Source organism: Cryptomeria japonica, chromosome 4 (assembly GCF_030272615.1).
Source record: "Cryptomeria japonica chromosome 4, Sugi_1.0, whole genome shotgun sequence".
NCBI lineage: Eukaryota > Viridiplantae > Streptophyta > Pinopsida > Cupressales > Cupressaceae > Cryptomeria > Cryptomeria japonica.
This window is the reverse complement of record NC_081408.1, coordinates 167,729,511-167,749,030: the sequence shown is the minus strand read 5'-3', so window position 1 is coordinate 167,749,030 and position 19,520 is coordinate 167,729,511. Positions and strand designations below refer to the sequence as shown.

The window sequence follows — 19,520 nt, the reverse complement described above, 5'->3', positions numbered from 1 at the left end:
TTTGTTGTCCTTCTCTTTGTCTTATTTCAACTGATTTTGTTGATGTGGTGTCCACACATTCAATGCATTGTGATCTATAGGTGCTACGCATCCCACTTCCACTAATTCTCAAAGCTCCTAATATTACGGTGTAGGTCTCATAAGTTGCTAGTCAGTTATATGATACCCTATGACAACTTGCTATGTAGATTATTAAAAATATAAGATTTAATTATGGAACTTTCTATTTCACAACATGATAATGTAAGAGTTTATATTTGACAAGTGGCTATGTGCATGTGGTAATACCAATACTTGGAATTAGTAGTTTCTATGAGGAAGGTACCTTACATGTAGCAGGTTGACCAGTGGTGAAGAAGCATGTGTTGTTTTGGGAAATTTCTATGTGCAATGGGTCTTGTTTACATCAAAAGATTCTATTTGGGACACTAGCTAACCACATAGGCGTTGGAGATGGTTTTGGAAACCATGGGTGCTTAATCTTCATGTGTGAGCTCTATAAATAGTTAGTGCCTTAGACTATTTTATATAATAGGATTTTTTTTGAGATGTTATGATGTCAAGATTATTCCAAAATTCTATTATTGCATGAGAACTCTTAAAGAGCGTTATCTTTGTGCCTTTTATTGTAATTGTTTTATTGCTTATAATATGATTGAGATGCATGCTTGGATAGTGAGATTTTCTTATAAGATATTTACCACATAAATCATACTTTTCTGATTTTCATTGTTTAACTATTTAAATTATTCTTTAGCTATGCATGCATTTAGATCTATAATAGTTTAAGGGTTTACAAATATGTCAATCCTCTTGAGTAGATTGGCATGAGGAGCTATTCCCAATTACTTGTCATCCTTTAATTTGTTAAGAATAATAAATACTTATATATATGTATTTGATTTATAAATAATAAAAATGATAATTTAATATCTTATTCTTAATTATTTATATTGAATTTTTAATTAAATATAATTAAAATAATAATAATATTATTATTATTTACTAAAGATTGATCCCCTATGTTTTTTCTCCAACTTTATATATTACTTAAATTTAACAAAAAATACTTGACTTCATTCTTTTCCACACTTATTATCTTTATTATTGTGCATCTCTTAAATAAATAAACCAATTGCCTATACATTTCATTCATAATATATTTTTTCTTGTACATCATACTTGTATCACCTACATGTGTGATAGATTCCTTTAATTTTATTTTATTTACCAGTATTTGAATTTACCATTATATTTTTAACCCTTTGCCTACCTTGGCCTCCATTCAATTACTTCAAATCTCAAATAATTATATTATTCTATGATATGCATGCATTCATTTAATTAGGTCTTCAAAATAAATCTACACCTATCTTGTTTGGTCATTAGATCTATTTTAGAATACACAAGTAATTTTTTTGGATTCTCTAATCTTCATTATTTAAGTAAATAAATTATGGTACTCAATCAAATGGTTCAAATTTTTAGACGTGTAAATTAATTTTCATAGAGAATTACCTAAAATAACATAATCCTTTCATTAGAAATATTGTACATTATCTTATACAATATGTTCAACATTAAATTTGCTTCACTTTAGGCAATTCTATTAAATTGCAATCTATTTTTATTTTACAAACCATTTTTTAGCATTTTAAAACCAAGAAAAAATGTCTCCATACAGTCCATAAAATTAGGTCCTATAAATAAAATAATTTTCATTACTAAAATAAATTTAATTTAATATTAATATATATTCATTGTATTATTAAATACTCATTGTGTACTACTTATTGAATTATACATAATAAAAACTAAAACTTAATGATATTGATATATAATATCATTTGTTAATACAAATAGTATGCTTTGTGAGTTTTATAATATAATTAAAAGAGACACAAAGAAATTTTTCAAATATTGTTGTCATATACCATTGAAGTTAGGGCTCCTGCCCACGAAATTGGGCAAGTCTCTAATGACAATTTTTCTTGGCTCTAGCAACCTAGATTGAAGGCTAAGGACTCTTCCTTCACAGATGGATCTAGTAGTGCATTCATGGGTGGTAGCCTTGAGGAAAGGCCACTAGAATTTTTGTCATTTAGAGCTTCTAGTGAAGCTAGGGTTTGCATCCATAGGGATGAATAGTGGCAATCTATGGATGGTGATGCAGGGTGTGGACATGGGTTGATGGACTAAAAACTAGGGTGGATCGATCAGGGGCTATAAAATCACTTTCATAGGCAAACAAATTCCCTATGGTTGGCTCCAAGCATTTGGAGAAGGGCGTTGTGCCTCTTGGAGGTTCCTCAAATGTGAAGGGGAAGTGGAGTTGCAATCTCCCTAAGAGGTTCATTTTGCCACCTTTGCCATCATTGCTAGTGTAGACTGCTCAATCTCCTCTAAAAGTAGAGTTAGGAGAGATAATTTTGATGGAGGTTTCAAAAAATGAAGATTTCTTTGCTAAGCATGGCTAGATCAGCAGGTTCAAAGGGTTTTGGATAAGCCTATTTGAGATTCATCAATGAAAATCATGGGGGCCCATTTTGATGGATGACATTCAATTCTATCTTTATGCACGATGGTTTTTTGTGGTGGTCTTCAAAGACATTCAAGATTGGAAAATGATTCTATTTTATTATCAATGGGACTTTGAAGAGCATCTTCTGATGTTGAAAGCTTGGCATCCATCCTTCAACCCAAATTCTAAATCTTTTGTTACAATCCCAGGTTGGGTAAGGCTCTCAAATTTACCTTTACAGTTTTAGTTTGATTCCTATTTTGAGGCAACTAGCAATTCCTTGGGAATTTTTTTTATTGATGGGGGACCCTCAAATTATCTACACATAACCTACGCTTGTATCTTGGCTAAAATTGACATCACCAAAGATCTAGAAAAATAGATCTCCCTCACCACTAATGGTAGATGCTAGAACTAAAGCATAGATTTTGAAGGTATTCCCTTTCATGGTCGCAAATGTTATAATGTGGGTCATTTGGCTACCCAATGTTTCAAACTAAAAAAGGACATCCAAGCTACATGATGGAAGGATATCTCTCCCCATCACTATTTCGTGGAGAAGGAGAATTTAAGTCAGAAGAGGGATATTGTTACAACTAGTATGGTTAGCAGGATTGGTTATCAAAAGACCTTTCAAAGTGTAGGATTGACAATATGTCCTCACCAAAGGGAGCCACATCAAGGGCTAATTTTGGGGCACCAACTATTGGCTTGGATAGTGACAAGGTTGTTGTTGCTCCTTCCCCAACTATAGAGTTGCGAGGTAACTCAAAATGTTCTCTTATGCATCTTGAGGATGAGGATTCTACGATAGAATAAAAGGATCGAGATAGTGTTAAAGGTAGTTGGATAGCAATACATCAAAAAAGAAAGAAAAATGTGTCCACTTTCATCATGCTTCTCCACTCCCATGTTAAATGTGGAGCAAAATCTTAAATTTTTTTGTAAGGTTGCATGGACCCTTGTTTATGGGATCTCCTTTGTTGACCTTGTTGCATAGATTTGTAAGCTTGGATGTGATAGATGGTTTTCTTTTTTGTTGTGAGACTAGGAGTGAAACCTTGCTAGATAGTTTTTTGTTGATGGCTATTTTTGTGTTTAAGTGGCTTTCAAGCGCGTTGTTAAAACCTTTTATTTCAATACAATTGGATGCAACCCCTTAGCTAGTATTTGCTTACCACAAAAAAAAAAATTTTAAATAATATGTAAGTAAATTATTATTGATTCCCTTTTTTAATTTTTATTGTAAAATTTAGAAAAATATGTAACTACATCAATAATGTTTATTAATTTTTTTAATTAATATATATATATATATATATATATATATATATATATATATATATATATTAGTTAGAATTAATAACAACATTATTTAAAAAATTATATTTTAATTAAACTAGATGTATAATGCAAAATAAAATATATGATTATGCAATTTCATTATTTACAATATTCTAAAAATGAAAAGGAGAAAAGAGTCAAAATAAAATTCAATGACATAAAAGGGACAAAGCATGTTGTAGAGATGCTTTGATATAAAGCTTAGATTCAATAGTAGTAGTAAAAAAAAAAGAATGGTGATAGTGATATAAAGAATAAAATCACTTTCAAGAAATTGATTATCCCATGGAGTGGTCTGCCACTTTCAAATGAAGAAAGATAAAAATAATATTTTAATAATTGAAGATTAGATTGGAATTGCTTTACTTTAGATATTTTATAAATTGATCTATTTTTATTAAAAACAATTCACACTTGCTAGAAAACTCTCTCATCTTTATAGTTAAAATAATATTAATTAATAAATCATATTTAATTTTATATCTATTTATTCATTATTTAATTAAACATTAATGATACATTTTATAATAAATTATATTAAAAAGACTAAATTTTTTACACATTCTACTTCTAATAATAAAAATTTGACAATATTATTTTATAATAATTATTAATTTACTTATATTTAAATTTAAAATAATATAAATTAAAAATATTAGAATATAAATTACAAATATTATAATGATAAATAAATTTTGATTATATAATATTTTTCTATGAATTATTAATTATACGTTTATTTTTAACAAATTTTTGAAAGAAAGATAGGATTGTTATTTAAACGAACTCACCAAGAAGAAAACATGACTGTGCAAAGAATCTTCCATAAAGAAAGGAGAAATCAATCAAAACGAGTTGCCCATCGTAGGAAGATGACTTGACATAAAGCATAGAATCACTTTTCTAAAAAGCAATCATCACATGGTAGTGCGCCACTTTCTTTACTTTCAAGGAAGCAGACGAGAATATCTCAATTATTGAACACAAGACCTGCGAAACTTCCCAGCAAGTTCCCAGCAAGTTCTTTATTGAAGACAGACCTGTAAAACGGATGTGTCTATTCTGGGTCTAAAAAGTGGTACGGCGTGATTAAAGGGTGATGTTAGTTACGATTTTCAATCATAGATTTTTTATGGGATAGCTGAAAATGCATAACACATCTTGTTAAATGCATAACACGTCTCGTTAATTGACAGATTCGATCATTTTAGAACCAGAATAGACACAGCCTAAAACAAAACTTCCCAGCAAGTACTTTATTGAAGTAAAGGACTGGTAAACTTCCCTGCAAGTTCTTTATTGAAGTAAGACCTGTAAAACTTCCCAGCAAGTTCTTTATTGAAGTAAAGGAAAGTAAAACTTCCCAGCAAGTTCTACCCACACTGCTATAAATCTAATCATTTCCTTGGCATACTCAAATTCATTGCAGTTTAGGTTGTCCTTTTTGTTGTTTTGAGTCGATCAGTAGAGTGTACTAAGTATCAGTGTGTCAGTAGTAATTCAAAAGATTAGAATGGAATATGTTTTGGTTAGTGTTGTGGTTGAAAAACTCGGCGGGATGATGATAGACCAGATAAATAAGAAGGCTTCGATTCTTCTTAACTTCAGAAAGGACTTTGAATGGCTGAGGAAGAAGCTTGCAAACATACGTAGCTATCTCAGAGAAACAGATGTTCAAGCAGAACACGATAAGGCCGTGAAAGACTGGCTGCTGGAAGTAGCAGAGATTGCTTTCGAAGCAGAGGACATACTAGACTTATGTGCTGTTCAATCTCAAGGTACTACTAATAATGATATCTCCAAATCCTCTTGTGTCTGTGATTTCAGTTATTCTCAATTTGTGTTCTGGTTTAAAATGGCACGTCGGATTAAGGACGTGAAAGATAGAGTAAGGTATATTATGAAAGATTCTGGAAAGGAGCTTAAGCTTGTTAGGGATCTGACCCATACAGATCAACCCTCCACTTGTACATTACTGAAGAATGTAATGTCGAGGGGAATACCTCAGATGGAGATAGATTCACGACCAGTGGGTATCTATCACAAGGTTAGATATGTCCTCCACTTAATGGATGACCCTGCTGCTCCTGTCATTGCCGTCGTTGGAATGGGCGGCGTTGGGAAGACTTTCCTAATGAAAAATGTTTTTGACAGAGCAAAAGACAAGTTTGAGAAGTCAATTTGGCTTGATATTTCTCAGACTTACTGCCTTGAAAAGTTGCAAGCTGACTTGGCCTCGGAAATAAATTTGAATGAGGTCGTTTATGGAAGGGTAAGTAAGGTGCAGGCAGCAAAGTTGATTCATGATCATTTATCAAGCAAAAGGTGTCTCATTGTGCTTGATGATGTGTGGAGGGCAACTGGGGAAGATGATTTGATATCTGCACTCGGCATTCCAAGGGGAATTGACAGCCAGTGCAAAATTGTGGTCACCGCAAGAAACAGAAATGTGTGTGGAAACATGGAAGCTCGTGTTTATGACGTGCAACCTCTGTCAGAAGAAGAAAGCTGGAACCTGTTTTGTGCCTATGCCTTCCCTGACTGCCAGCAAAATCAGCTTCCACATCATCTTGAAGGGATTGCTCGTCAAATTGAAGGGGAATGTGGAAGATTGCCCTTGGCCGTCAAAACAGTGGCAGCATCTCTGGCGGGCGAGAGATCGTCAAGGGAGTGGGAATCCAAACTGGGGCAGCTAAAAGCAGTATCACATACCGAGGATCCAGTTATGCGGATTCTCAAGCTGAGTTATGATTCTCTCCCTGCTTATCTTAAACCCTGTTTTGTATATCTTTCTTTCTTTCCTGAAGATGAGGAAATAGAGTTCCAATATCTTATAAACCTGTGGGTAGCAGAAGGATGTGTCCCTGAAGGAGAGGACCAGTTAGATATTGGATGGAAGTATATACGTCATCTTCAGAGCCTATGTTTGGTTGAAAGAGTAGGAGACCCTTATGATCAAGAAAATAAAATGTTTAAATTGCATGATTTGCTTCTGGATTTGGCCACTAGTATATCTAAACAAGGTCAATGTGTATTTAGTACAGAGGAAGCCGTCAAGAACGGTCCAATTCTGCAAATGAGTAGGAAGTACCGAAGGATTTTAATGGCCAAGAAAAGCATGGCCGATGGTGATGTAAATGTAATGGCAAATGGCAGGGCATATTCTGCATCACGCCTTCGCACTCTATCATTCTCAGAAAATAGAGGCATTCAAAACATTCCGGCAAGCTTGCTTGGTGGTGCCAGAGTATTGCGTGTTCTTGACTTGAGTGGCACTGGCATCTCGTCATTGCCTGATTGTGTTGGAGATTTGAAGCTCCTGAGAGTTTTGAATTTAAAGATGACCAAAATTAGTGAGGTACCAGAATGTGTGAGAAAAAATAGGAGTCTTCATTTCCTTAACATTTCTTGGTGCCGGAATCTAGAACAGTTTCCTGAGTGGATTGGTGAGCTCAGTTGCCTGAGACATTTAGATATACGCCCAAGCCATGAGAAACAATTTGACGGATCGATGCCCACGGGAATATCCAAGCTTGTCTCTTTACAGGTCCTAAAAATAGATGATGACAACAAATTATCTGTTCAGCAGAATGGATTTTTAATGTTGGAGCATTTTGTGAATTTGGTCAACCTCCGAGAAGTGCGGTTAGATATTAAAAACTGGGTTGAATTGAAAAGTATAGAAGATGGAATCCTTGCCACATTGGTGAAGATGCGAAATTTGACAATATACAATACAAGGGGTGCGCATGGACGAGGTAATCTTCCACCTCTATCGGAGAAAATGTTAGCTATGAAAGATCTTGAATACCTCTATCTAGCTTCATTTGCAGTACCAAATTGGATATTGGGCTTCTCAAATCTGACGCAATTGGAGTTATGGGAATGCCATTGTGCTAAATATCCAGCACTAGAAATGATGCCCAACTTAACAAAGTTGCAATTGTATTTTAATAATATTTGTAAGGCATTGCCAACAGGGTTTGGGAAGTCTCGGGGATTCCCTAGCCTACGTTCTTTTACAATCAGTTTACTTTATGTGTTAGAGGAGTTGCCAGAATTTGAGGATGGAGCGATGCCACTCCTGGAGATATTAAAAGTAGATGAATGTCGCAATTTGACGAAAGGTCCACGTGGATTGGAGCGTCTTCAAAGTTTGAAAGAGTGTTGCTTTGACAACACAGGAGTGACACATATGTTGGAGAAGGGAGGGGGGTTATGGAATAAAATGAAACGCAGAAACCCCAATGTTAGAATCAGAACTTCCTCGTCAAATGCAAAATAGGTGGAGTATCCATTCATATATCATTGTCATATCATGTATGATTTATATCAATGAAAAATAAGGGAGATATGTATGAAGAAGTGTAAAGGTTCTTAAATTAAATGAAGGTAAATCTATTTGGAAAAGCATGAAAAAATATTCAATGTAATTTATGTTATATTTTTTTGTGTTTTAATAATTTTAAAGGTTAATTAATATAATTTTTGTTATAAATTTATTATTATAGATCTATTAAATATATTTATTAAAAATATAGAGACATCAATTTTTGAGTTTTTTTTTTTAAGAATTATTTAATTTTAAAAAAATTATGTTCTTTTGAAATTATTTAAGAATTATTTTATCTTATTTTACATTGTTTACTTAATTTTATTTAATGTAAGTAGATTTTATTTTTTACTTAGTTTTATTTAGTTAAAAAATATTTCTTTTATTAAAGAATTATTTTATTTACTTAAGAGTTATTTTACAATTTTAGCTATTTTTTAAAATATATTTCAATTGTATTTCATCTTTTTGTACATGTTCATGGCATGACACTTTGTGTCTTACTACCACAAAAAAATACTTGTGGGCATAATAGTTTGAAAATTGGTTATAAAAGTTTAAAGTGTATATGCTTCTATAATCATATATAATGCCGAAACATAATATCTAGTTGATGTGTTACTGACCAAAAAAAAAAATAGTTGATGTGTTCTTTTATATATTTGCACATATAATTCTCAATTTAATAATCCTATGTTTGATCTTAGAGCCAATAATGATATTAATATTTGTGGAGGGGAAAAAGCGAGACTGGGTGACTAGGACCTAATCTCACTTTTTCCAACACATTGGGAATACGAAAGAGCCTAGGGAGATAGCTCACTTTGGCTACTTCTTGTGAGAAAGAGAGAGCCAATGATTATCTCTTAGGGTTTCTATTTCTCTTGTTGTATATGAAGAGAAAATGTGAAAAATAGGGTGTGATTGATCAACTAGACTAGGAGATGAACAGTGAAGCATATATGAACTAAAATTGCAGAAACTTGCAAGACCGAAACTGAGATACTGAAAGCAGAGAAGGGGGAGGAATTTGAATGTGTACCTGGCACCAAAAACTGAGTCAAACTGCTTGGGATAGGGGTGCCATGCCCTTGTACTAATTCTGCAAACATGAAGCTGCAATCTTGATGTTCTGAGCCCTCCACCTACCAAATTTTACCTGAAAGTGGGGGGAAAAGGGCTCCATGCCCCTGTCCTTGATGATTTTGGGACAAATCTGAGGCCTCAAGACAACCCTTGTGCCTTTTAGCAGTCTTGAAAGTCTTCCAAGTACCTGTACCTGCACCTGTAACTGAAAAAGGGGGTTCGAGTGGCTATATAGGGCTTTGCCTTGGTCAAAACCCTTGTTTTGGTGATTTCCACCTCCACAAATAGCTGATAATGTATTGAAAATGTGTGTGCTAGAACCTCGTGTCTATGCAAGATCCTAAATGAGAAAGATGAGAAACTAGAGCTACCCTACGCTTTGGAGAGTAAACCCTAAATGCATGTAAATGTAAATGAGAATGAGAATGCTCTAAATAAAATGTCCTAAATGATCTAAAGAATGAATGTAAATGTGAAAATGAGTGTAAAGAAGCTCATACAAAGACATGAAAATAACATGAAACCATACCAATCCCTAAGGGAGAGATATAAGCCACTTGATCTCCTGTTATTCTTCAATGTATTCAAGGCTCCTAATTGATGATGAATACTTGATGAATGCTTGATGAATGCTTGATGAATGTTATTGAAGACTCCACATAAGCTTCTCTTTCACTACATAGAAGGCTCCTTCAAAATTTCTCCAACTTGATTGATTCAACTCATGATCTTCCTTTTTTTTACTTGCCTTTAAATGAAGAAAGGGGAGTTCTTATATATGGAACCCTAGACCTTAATTTCGACTTTAGGTTGACTTAGAGATTCAATTTTCTGCTATTTTTTTTGGGTTAAGTGTTATAATATCATAGAACTATGCTCTCAAAATTTTGGGAAAAATGTCGGGGACACATAACTTACGCATGATCCAACCAACTTTTCACCAAATTTTTAGGGCCGTTAGATATGATGATATTAGAGTGAATCCCAAAGTTATGGCTGATTTTGAGATGTTTTGATATAGGAAATCGGGTCTTAAAGGTCGAAATAAGACATAATTAGGGTTTATGATTTAATGATTTATTGGAGGAATAAAATAAAAATGGTCGCACTTAGGGTAAAGGGCCCAATTTTATGATGTGAGGAGTGATGAAATATGACTTTCGATTTAATTAAATTAATTAATTAAATTCTTAAAGGGAAATTACAATGCGAGATGTAAACATACTAAGGTGGGTGCTAAACTAAGCGTAGAATTCGTAGAATTGTACCACCCTAGCAAGGGTGTACAATTTACGACGCTACAATATTGTGAAAGGATCTAAAGTTTGTGCTCAAGTCTACCCATAATATTTTATTAATTTTGTAAACATCTTTACACCATTCCTCTTAAATTTGGCAAAAGACATTAATATTGTTGTTGGAAATTTCGACTGATAGATATTAAAAAAAAAAACAAGTTGTTGGAAAGATAGTTTAATTAATTTAATATAATGTTGGTATAATCATTATTTTATGCTATTGTACTGAAAATTATTCTTTTTCTAATATTGGTGTTAAATGGATGATGAAGGCTATGGTGAAATCTATTTTATAACTCTAATGAAATAAGACTAAATTTTGAGGGTCATGTTCAATACTATTGCTCAATACTTAATGTGAGAATAATGAAGCATCATGTTGCTAAAAAGACTATCTATATGTAGTGTCTATCTATGTGTTGGGAAAAACAAGTTTCAAATAATTGAAACATTCCTCACCTCTGCTTGAAAACAATTTTTAATTCCAATTTAGTACTTTCATTTAAAAGACTACAAAAAAATTGTTTCCAACTTAAGAATCTAGCATCTTTAAAACTTCCTTATTTTTAGTTCTACTTTTCATTTATTATGAATAGTTTTGAAGCAATAATCATAAACAAATTTTAATTAATTTTTAATTTTTTTATTTAAAATAAACTAATTATAATATACTATAGATATAATATAATATAATATTAATATAATTAATCAATATGCTATATTATGGGTGGGATTTTAACTTCAAACATGTCTCACATCAATAAATCACTAGCAACATGCTAAACATTTTTACGACACCCAAAAAATATCTATGTGAAATATCTTTATGGCAGGCATCTCACGCCATAAAACTATCACCAGAGAATGGGTCTCCAATGCATTTAATATATCTCCACCTCTTATATCTGCTCAAAAGTTCTATCGTATGTAGTGTGTAAATTCCATCAAATTTGTGTATTGCATATTTGATTACTTATATCTTCATCAATTATTTTATTATTACTAAATAAATGCTATTAGTGTCATTGCCACCTCCAATGTCTTCATCACCTAACATGTGTTCAAATACCTTGCATTACTATACATACAAAATCAACAACAAAGAATTTGCCATAATTTTGCAGGATTAACAAGTTTCAACAAATATAAAAGATACATTTTATGATTTTATTTCCACTCCAAGTGAATCTTTAATTTTCTCTAAAATGCCCATCTTCTTCTTCTTCTTAAGTAATACTCTTTGTTCCTTTTTGGCTTTCCAGACACTCCACTACTTGTGTGACAAGTCATAACACATTCTTTATTTTCTTTGTCTTTCTAGTCACTCCATGTGATTCATTCATTTGATGTTTGAAGTTTTTATGTGTTTGTCTCCCAAAAATGCTCTCAAAGAAGGGATAGTACTAAGAATAGAGTTGATCTTGTGTTCCCCTTTTGGTTGTGAGAAATTAGTGTTTTGAATTTTTGACCACCAATTAATCCCTGTGTGGAATATTATTAGCACCATCAAACAATTTAACAATATATTTTCATATGAAATTTCATTTAATATTTAGACCATGGCCTTCCATGCAAATAAATATCACTATTCTTATTTATCAATAATATTAGCCATCATTTATTAGATTTTACTTTTATTTTCACAAGAATAAGCTTATTTTCATATTGTACATTTATATAGATTTAAAATTTTATTTCTTTATAATAAATTTTCTTTTGTTATATATATATGAAGTAGAATTACATATAATCTCCCCTATATGTCACACATCAAAATTTTCTAGGCAACATGAAATAACAACATTACTTTACCCAACTTTCAATTATTTTACAGATTTCTTCCAAAATTAACTTTAAGCTTTGATTTTGAGTGAGCTCTATCTAACAATTTTAGGTAGTTATAGATTGCCTTGATGGTTCCTAGGTGTATAGATAACAAAATAGAGAATTTTTGGCTAACCAATTTGAAGAAGCACCTCAACATTTCGGGCATTTTTGAAAATGCACACATTACTCTTGGGGGTTGTAGAAGAAAGGAAACTTGCACAAATAATGGTATGTAAAAGGAAATTTCAAGAAATAGAAATATTCCTTGCCTCACAGTTCAAGAACAAATTTTAACTCACCTCCAATATTGTTGTTTGTTGTGAATAAATTGGAGCAACAACTATGAGGATACTACATAATTGATTTCTTTGTTGTTCATTAAATATCATATTCCATAACGACAAAACAATCCCTAAGAAAACTCAAATGACATATGATACAAATAAATTTATATTTGTGCAATAGATTTTAGTTGTTCTCTATGATTTTCGTCAAGCGTAGACAAATTAATTGGCCAACATAAAAAAAACAAAAAAAAACTCACTAACATCTTATGCATAATAAAATATTTCATATCTCAAAATCTAGTTCACATAAATTGCTTACTTATATTCCAAAATTGAAAAAATTTACTCGATCTATAGTGGTAGGATTCCACAAAAAGTGCACTTAAAAGGGAAAACTAGCAAGCTGGATGTAGAGGATATCAATGCTAAAGTAAAATAGTGGTAAATTTGAAAGTAATTTCAACAAACAACCTAGTAATATTTATATATTTTTATAGTGTAGAACAACTATGATGGATTCATCACATTGACTGTAATGTTTATCTATTATTGTAGAATAGTTAGGATTAGATTGAACACAACAATTGCAATGTTTATCTCCAATTTTTATGCGGTGTTATCCTTTCATTGAGTCAAAAAATATCTCCAAGAATTTATTTGTTGAATGGAAATCAAACCAAATCAATTGGTTATGTCAACCATTCAATCATATTGAATGCATGTACCATGTTTTGCATTATCGAGCTTTTTTTTTGGCCTAGTTTCTATACCAATAACATCCATATCTCTAGGTAATCATAGATATATACCACTATTCCATAGTTTGGGTAATTACCATACATAAATCTCAAGGACTAACACTGAACAAAGCAGCAATCAATATTGGTAAAATAGAAAGATAAAGATTAATTTTTATAGCTATATCTAGAGTTAAATCAATCAATAGACTACGAGTAGAACCACTATTTTACTTTGATAACTATTCGAAATTTAAAAATAATCCTTACACATTTAAGAGAAAAAAGGAAGTATCTCGACTACATTTACTCTCATTCTAATAAGGTATATAGTTTTTAATCGACCCTTTTGTACATGTACTTTCAATAAAAATTTAATTGTCATCTTCATACTATGTGCTTTACAAAAAGAAAAGCTAACCTTGTATATTCCTTTTCTTAATATCTACTTTTAACCTAACAACAACTATGCACAAATGATGATTATCCACTAACTTGTTCTTGTTCTTTTTTATATTGAAGGAAGCAAATTAAATTAACTTCTTGTTTCAATGTGTAAGAACAAATAAAAAACTCTTTCCAAGCTCATTTCATACAAGAAAAAGAAATCATCAATTGCACAATATTTGAAATTGAAAATGCTGCAAATCTTTTCTTTAATTAACTATAAGCAAATCTATAATGCAAAGATTTTTTAAATTTTTCAAAAAAAAATTGTATGTATCTCAAAATTGTACTATAAAACTATGTAAATAATAAATAATACGTCTCTTTAATATACTATATATATATAACACTATATATCATTGTCTTATTTTAAAATAAAATATTAAATGTCACTTAGAACATTTTAATTATAGCCTACTCTCTTAACCAAACATAAACTTTGAAGATCACAAATACTGTGCCTCTATGTAATATCGAGTTGGTCCTCTCCTAGCTGTTAGGAAATAAAAACACAGTAAATTATTCTAATGTCTACATAGACAGTACACATTCTATCTACCACGTGCTTCTGTACGCAAATAAAGCCTTGTCATTATTCACATTGCTTTCATAATGGTGCTGGTCCTACCGTCCAATAGTCAGCTCCATTATTTAGAAAATGACGGTGGAGAATTATGTAGAAAAATGAAAGCATATAACCCCAATGTTAGAATCATGTTCTAGTAGTAAAATGCAAAATGGGTGGAGTACCCATGCATATGTCATTATCATATTCATGATTTATATATGTAGACGTCTAAAAATGGTCAACACTTGTGGAGTCATACTTTAACATTTGCACATTGCCTTATTTTAGGGTTCTTGCATCGCATTAACATTTCTTCTATGTTACGCACTTGGTCTTTATCATTTGCGAGCATCAATTCCTTCTTCTGCATTCCTCATTTTTCTCGCTTTCGAATTAGGTCTTGTTGATAGCAATCTTCAGTCATGATTTTGGTCGATCTTATCCTGTCGCATCATGGTGCGTGCTCATTTATCATCATTTTGGACATCATCAATCCTAATCGATGATAGAATTAGGGTTTTGTCCTCTTGTCAATCTTTCAATCATTTTTAGCTTGTTAGTAATCATTTGCGATTATCAACTTGTCAACCTTGTCATTTTGCAATCGATTCGTCATCTATCCTTGTCCTTTTCAATCATGTCAATTTGGATAGATTAGTCATTGTTCCTCGTCAATTGGCACCTATCAATTTGATCTCCTTGTCAATCTTGGTCAATTTATCATTGATTTTTGTCAACCAATCTCAATCATTTATCAACATTGGTCCTTTATCAATCAGAATCATGATCGAACCTACATTAATTTCTTGTTGTCTTGACCTAATTCCTTGTCCTCTTATTTCTAGGGTTTTATGATTTGTTCATTTAATCCTTTTCTTCTTCTTTATGGGTTAAATAAATCTATTTATTTAGTCCTAGGTCTCTTTCATGAATTAATTAATGGATGAAAACCTATTAATTAATTCACCTAATTTCTATTTCATCTTTTTCCTCAATTTTCTAATTTGCTAATTTCTCCTAATTCCTAATTTCTATTTCTCCTATTTTCTTTAATTTTTTCTAATATTTCCCCTAATTTCATTCCCTCATTTTCTCCTATGTTTATGCTTCCATTTTGTCATGGGAATGGCATTTTAATCTTGTCATAATTTGTCATACATCTTGCATAGCAACTTGTCATAATTTGTGCATAATTTTTCATACACCTTGCATAGAAATTGTCATACATTTGTCATAATTTTGCCATTATTGATTTGAATTTCCTTTCAAATCTCTTCATGCTAATCTTCTCCTCTCTCCAATTTGTCTCTAAATTGGATGATTTTCTTCAATGAAAGGAGATCAATCAAATTTTTGAGTAACCTTATGCTACGAATTTCATCTCTCAACAACTTGCTTTCCACTTGCATTTTTGCACTTGTAGGTGAGATCCACATCAAATTTGAAGGTGAAAGAAGAACAATGGAGCCACATGAAGGAGATATTTGCATCAGTTTGCTCCGATTTCATTTGATTTGAATATCTTGTCTTTATGTCTTCATTGATTGGATTAGGATTTCTTTCATAGCAGCTTTAGGTTTTGTGGTTGTCCTAATTGCTATTGTTTTGATGCTTTTCAATTTCTTGATCTACAATATCAAAGAAAAGTATTCCTAAAATAAACTAAATAGGTTCAAAGAGGTGTAGGTGTTTTTGGAAAAACATATCTTAACGTATGGGAAAAACATATTAAAATGTTTTGGACAAAATATATTTAATGTAATTTATGTAAAAAAAAATTATTTAATATTTTTATGAATTAATTAATATAATTTTATTAATATACATCTATTAAATATATTTATTGAAAACATACAAATATCAATTTTGAAGTATTTTGTTCATTTTATCTTATTTTATATTGTTTACTTTATTTCTATTTAGTTAAGCATTTTGAATTGATCTATAATTAAGGCTAAATAAAATTACAGATTTATCCCAATCGCAAACAGAATTGTGTGGTTATGTTTTTAACCATTGAAATTACAAAAGCTAAGCTCACTTAATCCTTTGCACAACTTAATAATGTTAAATAATAACTTAAAGAATAAATTGAAAATCAAACGAATAAAAGAGAATTAGAAGATAGAAGAAAAGAAGGATCAAATGCAGATTGATAATGGAGTTCCTCCAATTAGGACTACGTCTCCGGGTCTGCTTCTCAATGTTGGACCACTTTATTAAGATTGTCAAGCACCTGAAAATGCCTTCTTACAATTCTCAAGCTTCAATACCTGCATAAGAATTTCTCACAATCTCTCTCCTTTACAATTTTTGGTGTAATAATCAACACCTTGTATTTCTTCTCCAAGAATTCTCTCAAGATCATCCCTCTCTAATCACCAACGTGACTATTTTCCTCCCAAGAGCAATTGATTCTCCCTTTCAAGCCAAAAACTCCCCTTTAAATACAAATTTATTTGCTATAATGAGGTTAACAATAATATAATATTCATATATTACATACACCCTAATTCGAGCCTTATAATCTTTTAATAATGGCTTAGAATGGGCTCTCCTTAATTTCAGGTTTGTATGGTTTTAATTATTGTTTAAATTACATCAATTTGGAGGAGAGTTTGAGCTCCCCTTACCATGGCCCACCTTTGCACAATAACAGAAACAACCTATTTCCGCTTATTTTGTAACAAATGGTATCGACGTAGTGGTTGAGAGTAATTTTGGGGAATGGGAGGTCATGGGTTCAAACTCATCTCATCCCCTTTTATCGAATCTTCCACTGATTTAGCCAACAAAACAAACATGCCCCATAATTAAAGCCGAAAGAGGCGCTTAGCTTGGCGGTAGAGCTTGAGAATAGGAAATGAGTGGTTGCAAGTTTGAATTATCAAACCAAATTTTTTTTGGATGAACTTTCCGTGAATCTCGTCTTCTAGATCCTCCCAGATCATTAGATTAAACTAGGAGACGCCTGAACTTTTATATAACTGTAAAAAATTAGCAAGTGATAACCAGGGTCTCATGAGGAATGAGGGCCTAAGACTAGGATGCCTACCACAAAAAAAGGAACAAAACCCAACAACATCCAACATAACAAATTAAACCCAAACTACTGACAAGCAAAACCAACAAGACCAAAAAATAGAACAGAAAGAGTTATTTCTATTTAGTTAAGCATTATTTTATTTATTGAAGAGTTGTTTTATTTTATTTACTAAAGAGTTATTTTACAACTTTAGTTATTTTTAAAAATATATGTCAATTGTATTTTAGTTTTTATGTGCAGGATCATGACATAACACTTTGTGCCTAACTACCACTATTTTACGAGCATTATACTCAAAAATATTAGATTATAGTTACTATATAATTTTAGTTTAGTAATTTATTATTTTATGTTGAGTATTTAATAATTGGTCTCTATAAGAAAATTGGTTTTAAAAGTTTTAAGTATGGAGGCCTCTATAAAGGTTGTAAGTAATGTAAGATATGTAATTCTCAATTTCTAAAGCTATCAATGGTAGGATCTAAAGTTTGTACTCAAGTCCACTCATAATGTTTTATTAATTTTGTAACCATCTTTACATCATTCCTCTTAATTTGGTAAAAGACATTAATATTGTTGAAGGATATTTTGATTTAAAAGAAAAACCAAGGTGTTGAAAAGCTAGTTTTATTAATTCACTATAGTCTTGGTTTCTTCATTATTTTATGCTATTGTATTGAAAATTATTCTTTTGCTAATTTTGGTGTTAAATGGGTGATGAAGGTTATGGTGAAAGCTATTCTATAACTATGATGAAATAACAATTATGTTTTGAGATTCATTTTCAATACTGTTACTCAATTCTTATTGTGAGAATAATGAAGCATCATGTTGCTAGGAAGAGTATCTATATGTAGTCTATATCAATCTATTCCCATGAAGGGCTTCTTAAATTAGTGTAGAAAATACAATTGTATAAATTATTTGATATAAATATTTGTTCTTGTTGTCTAATTTGTAAAAAAAATAAAAATAAAAAATTAAATCTCCTTTATGAAGTATGTGGCTAGTATATGAAAGCCTTATTTAAAGTTTAATTATAATGGAAGATAGGATAAATTTATACAACAACCTGTATATTTTTGCTAAACATGAGAGTATGGAATAATATTTTTTTTAGAACTTAATAGGCATTGTTATGAGAACTCTTTTACTCAAAACCTTTCTTGTTTCATGTGGCATGTTTTATAACTATTTTAATATGCCTTAACTCTAAGTTTCATCTTCAAATAGGGAAATTAATGCTTAAAAATTGTATAGTTTGGAGTATTTTAATATGCCTTTTCTCATTTTCACCTAAAACCTGCTACAGGAACCTATGACTCTGACTTAGAAAAACTCATAACCAAAATCGGAATCCCATCTCTTGGCCTTGAATTCCCTTTTGTAGAAACAAGGGAGCAAACAAGCTATGGGCCAAAGGAGACACTTGCCATCAAGAATGGTTGGACACCTATGATTCTATTACAAAAAATTCCCTTTAAGGAATGTCACAACCAACACCAAATACCTGTAATTGCTTCATCATGACACTTTATGCACTTTATGCACTTTATTCCCTTGGTCTTCTTTGTTGTTGTCGATGAAGATCTAATGTGGGCCCACCTTGTTGTTGCTCATGCTCAAAAAAGGTAATTGTTGCAAGGAAACAAAACTGCCAGCTAGATTGTCATATCAAATAGTTAACTAACTAACTGTTTGTAGTTTGTACTCCTCCTTCAAGTAGATATAACTCCATTCGCCATATTTTTCATCAAGACTCAAAAGACCCAAAAAATGCCTGTGTACATATTATTTTGTCCATGCTATCCTCCAGCATGCCAGTATTCAACTCCTCACAAAGCAATTCTACTTGAGTATTGATGACCCTTTCTACCTCTTCTTTCCAAAGTTGTAAAAGTTGAATTGCCCCATTTTCATCCATAATACCTAGCAAAAGTGTTTCATTCAGCTCACTGAAGTTACTCATCAACTCCCTTATCTTTCTTTCTATACTTTCTACCAGAATGTGGGCTTCTTGCATTGA

The 19,520-nt window shown here is 31.6% G+C and overlaps 1 protein-coding gene across 1 annotated transcript; it reads left to right on the top strand.

Moving 5' to 3' along the window:
* Positions 1–5,028: 5,028 nt before the first annotated feature.
* On the top strand, positions 5,029–8,252 carry LOC131855973 (disease resistance RPP13-like protein 4). Its single transcript, XM_059219675.1, has one exon. It carries the CDS (start codon positions 5,379–5,381, stop codon positions 8,148–8,150), a length of 2,772 nt encoding a protein of 923 aa, XP_059075658.1. The 5' UTR covers positions 5,029–5,378; the 3' UTR covers positions 8,151–8,252.
* The last annotated feature ends 11,268 nt before the right edge of the window (positions 8,253–19,520 follow it).